The sequence below is a fragment of the Rhea americana genome, unplaced genomic scaffold, assembly GCF_003343005.1.
Source record: "Rhea americana isolate MKP2758 unplaced genomic scaffold, rheAme1 scaffold_43, whole genome shotgun sequence".
NCBI lineage: Eukaryota > Metazoa > Chordata > Aves > Rheiformes > Rheidae > Rhea > Rhea americana.
This window is the reverse complement of record NW_028186568.1, coordinates 4,663,350-4,676,018: the sequence shown is the minus strand read 5'-3', so window position 1 is coordinate 4,676,018 and position 12,669 is coordinate 4,663,350. Positions and strand designations below refer to the sequence as shown.

The 12,669-nt window shown below is 38.6% G+C and overlaps 1 protein-coding gene across 2 annotated transcripts in view; it reads right to left on the bottom strand.

Moving 5' to 3' along the window:
• The window catches only part of THBS2 (thrombospondin 2), a 31,988-nt gene extending 19,332 nt beyond the window's left edge, over positions 1 to 12,656 (bottom strand). The window contains exons 1-9 of one of the 2 annotated variants that reach the window (XM_085315534.1): positions 12,555 to 12,656; positions 11,300 to 11,374; positions 9,748 to 10,304; positions 8,136 to 8,220; positions 4,336 to 4,532; positions 3,341 to 3,481; positions 2,991 to 3,087; positions 1,641 to 1,811; positions 646 to 822 (exon numbers count right to left, since the gene is read on the bottom strand). In XM_085315534.1, the coding sequence (XP_085171660.1) occupies positions 646 to 822; positions 1,641 to 1,811; positions 2,991 to 3,087; positions 3,341 to 3,481; positions 4,336 to 4,532; positions 8,136 to 8,220; positions 9,748 to 10,304; positions 11,300 to 11,374; positions 12,555 to 12,561 (1,507 nt within the window). In that variant the 5' untranslated portion in view covers positions 12,562 to 12,656. Of the gene's footprint in view, positions 1 to 645; positions 823 to 1,640; positions 1,812 to 2,990; positions 3,088 to 3,340; positions 3,482 to 4,335; positions 4,533 to 8,135; positions 8,221 to 9,747; positions 10,305 to 11,299; positions 11,375 to 12,276; positions 12,285 to 12,554 lie in introns of those variants that run through there. The other variant, XM_085315536.1, reaches the window with a different exon arrangement.
• Between the last annotated feature and the right edge of the window lie 13 nt (positions 12,657 to 12,669).

Below are 12,669 nucleotides of genomic sequence, written 5' to 3'. Positions count from 1 at the left end.
AGGAGAGAGAGAGAGAGAGAGAAAGAAAGAAAGAAAGAAAGAAAGAAGATGAGGACAAAAGAAACAATCCAGAATAGGTTTAGTATGGCTTGCATAAGTCTAAAATACATACACATATACATATTATTGGGGACATGTATGTCTATACTCAATATATTTTACGACCTCTTTTAAGAAAGAAAATGTTTACCTTTGTGCTTTGCAGAAATGAATCATTGAATTACAAAAAGATTTCTCAAACTCTTAACATTTCAGGGCCAACTCACAGATTAAGAGGTTTACAGAACCTCAGGCTGCATCATCATCATTCTTAAAACATCCTTGTGAGACAAATTAACATGGTAACACTTAACTAAATCATGCAAAACTGTTGTGACTTTCAAGAGGTTACAGAGCCAGTCAGTGGCAGGACCACAAAAGGAATTCCAGGTTCCTCACTTCCAATCCCCCAAAAGCTCCACAAACACTATCCTCTGAACCTCATGCTAAATCTCTAAACTCAGAGCAAACAAAGGTGGGATTTCATCTCTAAGCTACAAATTATATTTTCTGCCATAAAATTCACCATAAATTGGATCTATATGAAGAGAAGATGCAGTAACAGCCTAGCTGAATTTCATCTTGGATTTAAGTCCACAGATTTACCTGGACATGGAGCCTTCTCACACTTCTCTGTTTCGCGACCGTTCCCCACACAATTTTTCCCACCCATCTGGGGAATGGGGGAATTGCAGAGGCGGATACGAGTGATATTTCCTACTCCGCAGGTTACTGAACAGGAAGACCAGGGAGACCAGTGACTCCAGCCACCATCTTGACGTACTGCCAGAGAAAAGAACAAAACTCAAGGAAATAGCCCACCTGCAGCAGGAATACAAACTCACTATGAACTTRTGCTTCTAATAAGCCTCTCACCATATATGAATGTCCTATCATTGTCATTTACAAAGCCCAACATTTCAGTTCAGATGTTCAAGTACAACTTTCTTAAGAATCTTAATGACCAACATAGGACAAACATGGATGTTAGTTATTTTATTTAAAAATAATTTGTCCCAGTAGAACAAGTACTTCTTTTAAACAAACATTTGGACAATTAGTAGCTTGAGCATTAATTTTAGGTACATAGTAGCATAGATAGAGAAGCTCTGTGCAACAGTATGAGTTACAGTTCTAGGGATACTTTTAAGTGTAATAAATATTAAAACAGTTTGATATTTTGCAAAATTTTCCTATAATTATTGTATTCCTAAACACTACTATGGAAATAGAATGTACTAATAATCATGAATGAATGGYAGATCAATATCCTCTCTCCACGTATATGAACACGAATTACGTGTTGCYTCCAAAATGAGCTCAAACAAGAAACTCCAGTTTGAACGTGAAAAAAAGATCACCCACTACTTCTCATTTAACATAATTCAGCCTGGAATGCATGTACATACTAAACTGTCAGGAAAAGAAGGAAATTTGAATGGGGATAAATGACAAAAAAAAAATCTAATGATAGCTACTGTAATTATACATATACATAATAGTTCTGACTATCAGATGTTTATAAGAAAACCAAGAGAAGATTGTTTCTGCTCAGGGAAGCAGGAAGAAGCTTTCTGAAGAGGTGGAATTTTATTACTTACTGCGATGGTCACATTTCTTAAAGCTGCACATTCTTGTCTGGATGTGYGGGCCTGTGCAAGCACTCCTGGTAACATCGCACGACCTTCCCCGCATCTGAGTGCCAGAGCCACAAGTAACTGAACATTTTGTCCAGTCTGACCATGGTGACCAGCCTTCCTCACTGTCATCAGCTGCAGAACAGAAGATTAAAGAAAAAGGGCTTAGCACTGCCTGCTGCTTTTAACCTCCTATTTTGGGGGTTTCCACTTCTCCTTTGTGGAACGTAAGCTTTGTGCTTTTGCTCTCTCTTGTTCTGTTTTTCCAAGCTGCCACTGAAGCAGGAAATTTATTTTAACGTAACCGGAGGTTATCTCAGATTAGAATCTTGRGTCTAAATTTTCCTATACGTCGTATGCTTACTTGCGGCACTGATCTTTGGAGGAAGAAAGACACCTTATCTCTAGAATGGACTRAGCCAAGCACTTGGCTCCCACATGCCCCTAACTTTGGAATATGGGTCAATATTGTGAGAGGTGGCCCCACCTCTGAACACAACCATAAATGCGATCAACAGCACATTATAGGAGTGTRCCCTATGCTTTGAATAGGCAAAAACCTCTGAATATATTCTAGTGTATTCATTTTTATTTAGAACATCTTAAGCAATCAAAAAAGTATTGCTAGATTTTTTTTCCTGTAATGGGTCTGTCTAGTACAGAGTGGAATGTACTGAATTCACACCACATTCACTAAATTAGTGAAATTATTAAAACAATTTAGTGAAATTACTAAAACAATTGTCATTCTAGTTCACAATCTGCAACATCTTGCCAATGTCGTTCTGCCAAGTAAACCATTATATCAAAGAGAGGAAATAGAACAGAGTAACAGGATCAAAATAACAGAGAGCAAATATAACTTGCACTCTTAATAAATATTGCATCAAACTACTTGTAGATTTCCAATCAAATGTTTCATATCCTCCATAAAGAGGCAGGAAGACATCCTAATCTGTTTAATCAGGAGGTATGGAAAAGAAACAAAAGCAAACAGTGCAAACTAACAAAAATCAGAACGCCTTGCGTTGAAAAACGTGATGGGGGAGGAATATGCCTCTAACTTTTTGTGCTTAGCTTAGCTAGGTAAGTTATCAGGTTACACCTAAGCTACATATATAGTTACCGAAGAGAGAACAACTCTTCCAGAAGGTAAGTCAGACCACCCACATTATTTTGTATGATTCTGGTGAATAAATAAGTTCTTCTTTGACTTTACCTGTCTGGACATCTTATTTGATTTGGACCCTCTAACCTACACATAATGGTATTAAAAATTGTTAAAGGGTGCCTTTTCCTTGGCTAAATACTCACAATGAGAGCAGACTGGACAGCATTCACCTTCAATAAAAGATGGATCAGCACAAGAGACTGCGGGGCAGGTGATTTGATGGCACACAATTTTAGAATCCTACAGGCAAAGAAATCAACATACTGGCTTAAGTTCAMATACAAAAGCAAATAAAGGTAAATATCTCTGGAAAGTTTTATATGGTACAGAAATTCTTTGATTTCTTCTAAATATCATGGAAATGAGGAGTATTTCTGATATATTTCAGTAAGCCTGGGCCAAGATCTGAGTTAATGTGACCAGATCTAGATTTACTAAGTTGAAGTAAATCTGCTGGGGACTTCTGCAGAGAAGAGTGCTTCCAAAGTCTTACCTGGCAGGTACACTTGGTGCAGCTATCTACAATCCAGCTTTCATTATCTGAAAAGACACGGCCATCCTGCCAGCAAACTGATTGGTTCTTGAGTGTTTTGTTTGGTCCGATCAATTCCCACATAATTTGATTCTCTTCAGACTAWAAGATGAAATAAATGAAATAATTACTGTAAAGCAAATCATTTCAAGAAAGACTAAAGCCATAAAACCCTACTACTGGATTTAATTATTCAATTACAAAAATCTTGTACTTTTACACATTTATGTACATACAGAAAACAATCCTTCAAGTACTGCAATACTGCATAGTGATTCCTCAGCTAATAGTACAACCAGCTAAGCAACCCTAAGGAAAAGCTGTTCTTAGCAGGTTTCTTTTTTCCAGTATGGTTCTTCTTTAGATGGGAAGATTTTACTCCTGAGATATAGTATATATAGTATACTATATATAGACAGATATAGTATATTGATAAGCAACCTTCAGAAAGGATTAACTCGTTCAGAATTCGGAGAGGGACAGACTTCAGTGAAATGTCACCATGTTACTTTAACCGCAAAAATTCCATGCATTTACTTAGTTAGGTGCCCTGTGTAGCCACTTACTGGTGTGTTTATAAATGGTACGTACATGGTAATAATGCTTTAATAGTACACAGGCAAGGTTGGGTTCCTTAGCTTCCAATTTCCAAATCTGCAGTATCTTTTAGAGTCTTGATTTCACCCTACATATGTGTCTGTATGTCTGTATGTTCTTTCAAACCCGCCTTGTGAAAGCTAAGCCTAATTAAAGAGCTTATTCTCAAGAACTACTTTAGTAGTCACCTTAAAAATGTAAGTTATATCTACATAACATAGATACACAGACAAGTATGCAGATGCGCACACAGATACCCTTACCTACCTCCTCCTCTCTGTTGGTATGGATCAAAGTGCCAGAGCAAAGAGTACTGCATAACAGACCTCTTTCAGTTCTTAAGGCTTTCAGGTACCTACCACTTTCTGAAGGTTATCAGCTAAGTTGTTCACCACAATGCGCAGGCCAGTGAGCTCAGTGAACATCGTTCCCAGCTCTTCACAGGAGCGGTCACAAAACTCTGCCTTCTTCTCCGGTTTTTCACCAACATACTCAGTTGTGACAGCAGGGCTCAAGTGAAGGATTTCAGTGCTCTCGTTGATAGTGTTCACTTCAGCTAGCAGGAAGAGAGGGAAAAAAGAAGTTGTGTGTACAATGTTCTTTCAGAGGTTACAGGTGCCTGCCGCAATCACCGACTGGCATCTGTAGATAGAGAACAGTCTCATGCTGTATTATACTCATTAATAAAAGAGAGGGATTAGATGTTGGCTGGTTCCAATTTTCCTTTTCAAAATTAAAAGCCAAGCTCTGTGGATACAATATCAAAAAAAAAAAAAAAAAAAAAAAAAAAAAAAAAAAAAAAAAAAAAAAAAAGTTTAGAAGATCTTCCTGTCTATAGCAAATTATTGAAAAAAATAAAACAGAAAATATCAATAGTAAATAAAAAATAAAATAATCAGATTTTTCTCCATATAGCTGTCATTAAATTGAAATTTTGTGAGCTTTTTTATTCCTTGCAATACTGGTAACTGAATAATACAGTTTGCCTTAACTCTTCACCAGTTCAATATCCTTTGGCTTCCCAGGAAGCTTTCTGTAKGGACTCTAAGACATGTTCATCTTTGGTATCAGCTACAGAGAAATCCATCCTCCCCTGTCTCCCAATAAAGACTTGTTTACCAGATTTAGTAATACTATAGGAACTCATGGTTACCAAATAAAAAGGAGAAGCAAAGCATAAAGCAATTTATAAGGAAGAAATCAGCATAGGAATGTGAGCCATAAAAGGCATGCTTCTAAATAAGCCAATGCTATTCACCATTTATATTGCCACAGAAGGTGGCAATAATATAAAAATTGAGGACTTGAGAGGATGCTTGATTATACAACACAAATCACATGAGGTATCACAGGGAAAAAGCATTATGTTTAAATGTACAAATAAAGGAAATGGGAGCAGAAGCAATCTTCATTCATAAAGTCTAAAAATACAAGACAAAGGATCAACCAATAAAATGACATTAAAGAATTACTTCTCAATCATAATTAAAATGATTGGTTTGATGTGTTCTTCAATAAGCTATGAAGTATCTGCTAGCCAGGGTGTACAACGAATCATCTGCAGTGTTCCAAAGTTGAAATAATTATCAATCTCCACTTACACAATGGAAAAAATGATATATCATGTAACAGGTCAGAATTGTCTGTCATAACTGTTTATTTCAACTGTTTCTTGATTCCCTGAAAAGATGGCATTTCTCCTACCACACTGAAATGTTAGGTTTCTCAGATACCCCCATAGCATTTTTCAGGTCAATAATTTCATATTTTTCAAGCCAACGTAGAGTGTGCCTTGACCGGAACATTCTACGGACATTATTAAAGCTGCAATCTCAGCAGGAAACAAAAACCAAAACTGTGTTTGAAGAACTAAATCCATACTTCCTACTGGCACTTGGCAGTAAGTGAAAGAAGATGCCTGGGGATCACGGGGAAATCAGTTCTCTGCTGCTGGCTTCCTGCTAATTTCCTAAGGACTACATCATCTTTAAAATGAGAAACGGTAAGAGCAGACTGTGTATCCTTTCACATATGCAAATACCATTCTGTTGATCTAGCAGAGGGAGGGATTTTACTGATATATCTGTTTAGGTGCATTTTAGTAACCTCTTCTATCCAGTGCATATGTAGAAGTCCTCCTTAAAGCATCTGCAACTACCACGCTACAGATACTTTCCTATCCTCAAACCAACACCAATCCCAAGGTGCCATTTCACTATACTGCACCTTCTCCAACTGGGATTGAAGATATATTAGGATAATACAGTCCCATAACTGAAAAAGCAGTGGGTCTCTTTTACCCTCAGAGCTGAGGGCACTTCACTGTTCACTGTTCATCACAAGGGCCACTCCCTGGTGAATCTGGCATCTTAGYACCTGTTCCTCAGCTCATATGAGTGAGCATATTTCTAACCCCTGGCCTTTGAACTGTGGTCATTAAATCAGATGGGCTATGCTAGAAAATAGCTGTGTGTATCTTAGGTCATTCTGATGTAGACCTCCAGACAGAGACTGCTGCAAGCCCTCATCTGTCTTTGGACAAGCAATTTCCATCTTGTAGTATTCTCTTGGTGTTGTATAGTGAAAGTGAACTGAGTTTTTTTGCTAAAYCGCTCTAAGGAATGATCAAATAAAGAAAAATCTGTATATTTTATTGGATCTGAAAAATTGGTAGTTGACAGATGTGATAAGAAAAATACATTAAAAAATACTCTGACTATAACCGCAACAACTAAAGGGCACAAGAACCCCTCGTAAGAAGTGCATTAGCATGTAAAACTCTGTTTTCCCTTGATATTCCCATTGGCTTCTCCTTTACATTRGAAGTTATCATGTTTTCATTTTCACTCTTTAAAACACTTGGTCAAACAATTTGCAGTTTCTAACCAATGACAACAACACAAAAGATCTGCAGATATCTCCCTTAGCTGGTTTTACTGGTTCAATCTATCTACATTTAGAACCCCAGCCTCTTGAATGAGCCTATTTGGAGAGCTGAATATGCTCTTCAGATTCTACCTGGGCTTTTTAGACTTCTGTTTCTACAGAAAAATGAAGCAGGATAGCTGAACTGTATCCTTCGTAAAGCAATCCCTCTACTGGGATTACAAGGACTTAGACATCAATATAGGTTCTATTTTTCCACACTTGTCCTGCTCCTCAAACATTTTCTTCCACTAACAAAGGCAGAAGAACAGTAATCAGTAATTCTAAGTTGCTCTGCATTTGGAACAGATGCATCACAATCAGCTTCCTCTCTCATGAATTCCTCTTGTCTTTTTTCTTCCCTTTTCTACCCTGAAACATTGGGAAATGTATGGTATAACACTTACATGTAGATTCTGTTTTAATTCTGAGTATAGAAAACAGCTTGGCTGGGACAGACCACAACCAGCAAATGAGGGCATGCCTTCTTGCCTGAGCGATCTGAGGCCATGTTCCAGCCCACGTGAGTCATTTCTAACACATCACCATACTTGAGTTCTTGCAGCATGGGACACCTCCAGAATGTCTGAGATAACCAACTAATATCCTTTATCAAGATTGAAAAACAGAATAGTAAGTTCAGATATAGAGATATATGTGTATACACATACATACATATATGCATACACACCCTATAAACATATTCATACACATATCTCTATATGAGAATTTTCATTGCAAAAATTTCAAAATCTGGCTTCTTTTTGAAGAAGTTAAGCCTTCTTACTGCTTAATTATTTACTCATCTGAACAAATAAGGAAAAGAGGTGAGCAGTTCACTCATTTGCTCAGTATCTTACGTCATGGCAAAGTAACATAAATAATGGAATTTCAGAGTTTTGGACAAAACCTCAAAGCCCTGACTGCCTCACATACCCACCATATTCCTCTGATGCAATCAGTTGTCTCTGACTCTTGACTGAGCTCCTGAAAACTACAAACACTGGAAAGACAAACAGGCAGTACCTCCCATGAGCTCTAGTACAAAAACTTAGTAAGTATTTATGATCATTAATGAATGCCTTCCTACTACAACCAAAAGGAACTTGCTTTGGCAAGAATTCTCTACAGTTTCAATGGGATCTGTGTCATGGTCTCAGGATAATATGTCATCATTGGTATTTCTCATTTTCAGAGTTAATTGAACCATATTAGTGAGAGAAGAAATCCTTACTTGATTGGGTCCTCTGGCATCCTTTTTTACGCAGAACATCCTCTATTGAAGTGTCAAAGATTAACTGAATATTTTGCAAAAGACCCTGCAATAGAGAACAGTTACAAGACAAGTTGCATCAAGTTGAGATTGATCAACAGCTGGTTTATCTCATCCCCATGCTACAGGTTGAATTTAGGCATAGATAAATCTGTAAAAACAAAACAAACACACACACGCACACACCCTACAATGCAGTAAATCATTGACATATAGTCATAAATTGTGTTGATAATCTTGTTATAAAACATTTGATACTATAAGCAACAAAACTAGATGTCTTCTGAAATAGGTCATAATAAAACAGTAACTGATGAGCTCTGAGTTCAAATCTCTGTTTCCATACAACACACTTCATTTCAGGCTGTAGTTCCACAAGACATTGGCTATGATGGCCAGACATCTTATGACGTTCGTGCACCACCTCACTTCTCTCCTTAGCCATTCATTCCCAAGTACCATACTCCACTATCCACTCTGTTGTGCTGACATTATCCTGAGAAAAAAAAACTATAAAACAGACCAGTATCTGTTTCACTTTAAAAATATCTAAAAAAATATGTTAACCACAGATTATTTCAGTGAGCCAGGTTACTATATAGCTCCAAAAACAGTTCTGTCAGTAGAAGTGACTGGCCAACTTAGTCATGGAGGCAGGAATGAATGGCTGAGGGCAAGAACTTCTTTCTGGCTTTCTTGCTAATTACAGGCTTTAGCATGTCATGCTCTCACTGGAAACTAGATGGCAGAATTGGATGAAAAAAGGGCTTTTCAAAGTTTGAAATCATGAGTTCTAATTTGATTTCAACTGCAAGAGAAAAGAAAATATCCTTAAAGCACTTAGACCAGATCACACCACTATGAGACAGGAAGTAGATCTTCCATTCTATAGGAAAACTTTAAAGTGTGTAATTCCTTCATTTTAAAACAAAATGAAACAAAAACATTTTCCACAAAAAAGAAAAAAARATAATTTTATAGGACTGATTAAAATGCTCCATTCTACTTTTCTTCCAAGTTCTATGGTATTTTTTAAAAATTGCAAGTAAAACTTGTTCAAATGGGAAACCAAAATACTCTTTGGGGGATGAATTGACATGATATACTTCAGCTTCAAAAATTCTTCTCCCCACCCCATACGCTGCTTTTTCAAATAAAAATTCACAAATACTGACAGTTTCCTGTGAACTGGACAGTTTTCAACAGCAAAAATGTATCTTCAAGGAAATTGCCAAAGAGTTCTACACATCACCACAAAAATTTGACATATTCAGAAGTCCTACAGCTGGAGAAGAAAGCAGATGTTTGCACAGGAAAGCCCATATACTGGTTGTATTCACTTTTCCTTGACTTACACTTTATCAGTYCTTTGCTTTCAGGAACACCTAAATTCACACAGTCCAGATCCAGCAATCAACCAAAAGATACTCTGAAGAAAATTCTGCTTGGAAACATTTATGACCCCATCACATCCAAGGGTTGTTGTGCAAACAAATGTGTGCCTATTGTCTTCTCAAACTATTGTAGCTACATTCTTACCTTACCACAGACCTCATTTCTCCAAGCTACCTACCCTGAAATGGTTCTCCCGAATAGCTCCTTTCGCCACATACATTCTACTGTTTTCTGCTTTGAGCTGTTCGTAGAAAGGCTCCTCCAAGATGAAGCTGTCAATGAGGTCACAGCCAACATAGAGGTTGTAATTCTCCCCCGTTACTTGCACTGTGATGTTCTTCCACTGCGAGTCTGCAAGGTCCACGTCTTCCAAGGAAATCACATTCTGGAAGCCATCCACCCAGTAGATAAGGTCCAGGGTGTTGGCTCGGCCATTGGAAATAATCTCAAACTGCCTCTCACTGATGCCAGGACCCTCTAAAGCAAGAAGAGTGCCTCTAGATTGCCTGTCCTGTCTCAGAGTGGCTGAAAGAATAAAGCCCTCATTTTGCCGTATAAGTTTGACAATCTTTTTTAATTTCTCTGGTTTACATGGAGGTATATGGTCAAACCGAATGAAACGATATGCTGGGATAGTGGGATCTGGACCTCGAAACAATTTTGCTCCAACTGTCTTTCGGTTTATGTTACTGATCTGAAGTAAATCAAAGGTAGTCTCCTCTTCCTTGTCACCATCTGAAAAAGTCAGTGTGCAACAATGTGATTACAAAAACTGYCGTAAGAAATATAACTCTGCACACTACACCTAGCAGTTGCAGTTATATGACAGACTTGAAGAATAAGAGCAAGCTTAGTACTTTCCTACTTCCACAGATAAACTACATTTACTAGCAAGCCAGAATCATATTTTCCATCTGTCATTTTCATTTACATGGTAACTCTCTCCTTCTGTGTCTGCTGGTATAAATATACATTTGATTATATAAACACATATATATTTTATAGTATTAGATAACACACATTCGTGCATATACACATGTATGTTTGCATATACACATGTATGTTTGCATATACATATGCATATATATGCATATAACAATGTAATCATTAAATATTTGTATGTACATATGTATGTATGTATATATGTACATTTTATATATATTTTATATACATGTATGTATGGGAGAATAAGGAAGTTAAGCCAATTCCTACATTTTGAYAGTCATTAATAAAAATCAGATATTGAGAAGCCATGTAGCCTTTTGTCAACAGGAAGCTAGAGATACACTTTTTAAGAACTTAGGCCAAGAAGTCTGAGGTAAATGAGGGCTTGGCACTGTGCCAATTTACATTCCACTTAAATTTGCTTTTTCTTCCTACCTTTATCTTTTTAAAAATTACACCTCACTCAGTGGTTCTGCTTATGTTATTTTTACCATATGTTTACACTGSAGAAGAAAACATCATAGCAATTATTTCTGAGATTACATACTTTTAGATTAAGGTTTGCTAAAGAAAACAATTTTTAGATATTTASTAGCAAATCTTCATTCACCAGTAGTAAGATGCATCTACCCAAAAAAGTCCAGCAACTGCTATGCTTTTCCAAAAAAGAACGCACTTAAAAAAATGATTACTTTGTACACTCTAGCTCAGTTAAGCCAACTTTTTAAACCAGCTTTTAACTTTGCAAGTTATTCTACATCCCTCTAAGACATGTCAGAACTTACCCTGAGCATTTGAGGCAGCCCACAGGGTTATCAAGACAGTTAGCCACAACAGCCCACTCCTCTGTAGCATAACTCCTATGAATAAACCAAAAAGTAGTAAGTATTAAGGAAATAACCTTTTATCAACTACAAATATTTTAATTTGCCTCATAGCATGCCATAAAAATATTTCTCATTATAACCAACTATATACATAAAATCATAATTTATTCGTTTTTCATTGCAGTTAAGAGTTTGTTTGCTTCTACTGCTTCTTTCTTACTGGTGATTATGACACCACAATTCCTTAGCCTGGGAGTAGCTCTGATGTCAAAAGTAAAATATTATGACATGAAGTGGAGAGAAGATTCAGTCTTGAAAATAAAGCTCCTTTGCATGTAAGTGTCCCTAACAACGAGCAGAGGAAAGACATGCAGAAAATGTATGATGTAATTTTCTCCAAGATTTTCCACAAGCTGGATAAGAACTACAGAYGATATGAGATACAGCCTAGTAGTTGCTCCATCTGTGCTTTGGATATGGAGTAGGATAACAGGATCTTATTAACTACTAGTTCTTAATACTAGGGATACTTTTCAGTACCTTTTCCCATGGCCATCATATAAACTCCTCTCTCCGTCTCATACGRACACACGGACACACTCATTTACCCCGTCTTACAATACTCCAAATCCAATCCTATCTAGAGGAAGTGTTTTTTAACGTGGTGCTCCTTTTGTCCAGTGGCATTACACCCTTAAAAGCAGTATAGCCGTGCCTCCACGCGTGTGCGCGCCCAGAATGAATGGAGCAGACTGAGTCACCCGGAACGCGCAGCCATTCATTCCTCTGGATGCAGTCATATTATCTCAACACTTCAAAYAACTCCGCACACCGTTTCTGGGAGGATTCGGGAAAAATACCTTTGACGGGGATTTCCCCCCTCCCATACTGGGTTCTTATTTGGCTCCCCGACATGCTTCGCTACAGCCGTCTACCTGCAAATGCCGAGATGCCTCTTTCACACCGCGGACCCCGCTCTGCCGCGGTGGCACACGGCGCCGACAACTCGTTTAAAACACTCCCCGCCCGCGCCGGCGGGTCCCGCTGCCCTCGCCAGCAGGTGCCGCCTACCCTTTGGGGCGCCCCCCACCCCGGAGCAGCCCYCCCMCACACACACCCCCACCAGCGCGCCTCAGCAGCGCGGCTCCCGCGCCGCCCCCGCGCTGCCACCCGGCTCCGCGGCACGGAGGGTCCGGCCGCCACGTCCCGGTACCTGGCATGGGGGGAGCCGGCGGTGCGCGGAGAAGCGGGCTGCTTCCGCGGCGGTAGTGGCGGCGGCGCCGGGGCCGGGCGTTGCGCGGCGGGGTGCGGAGCGCGGTGCGGTGCGG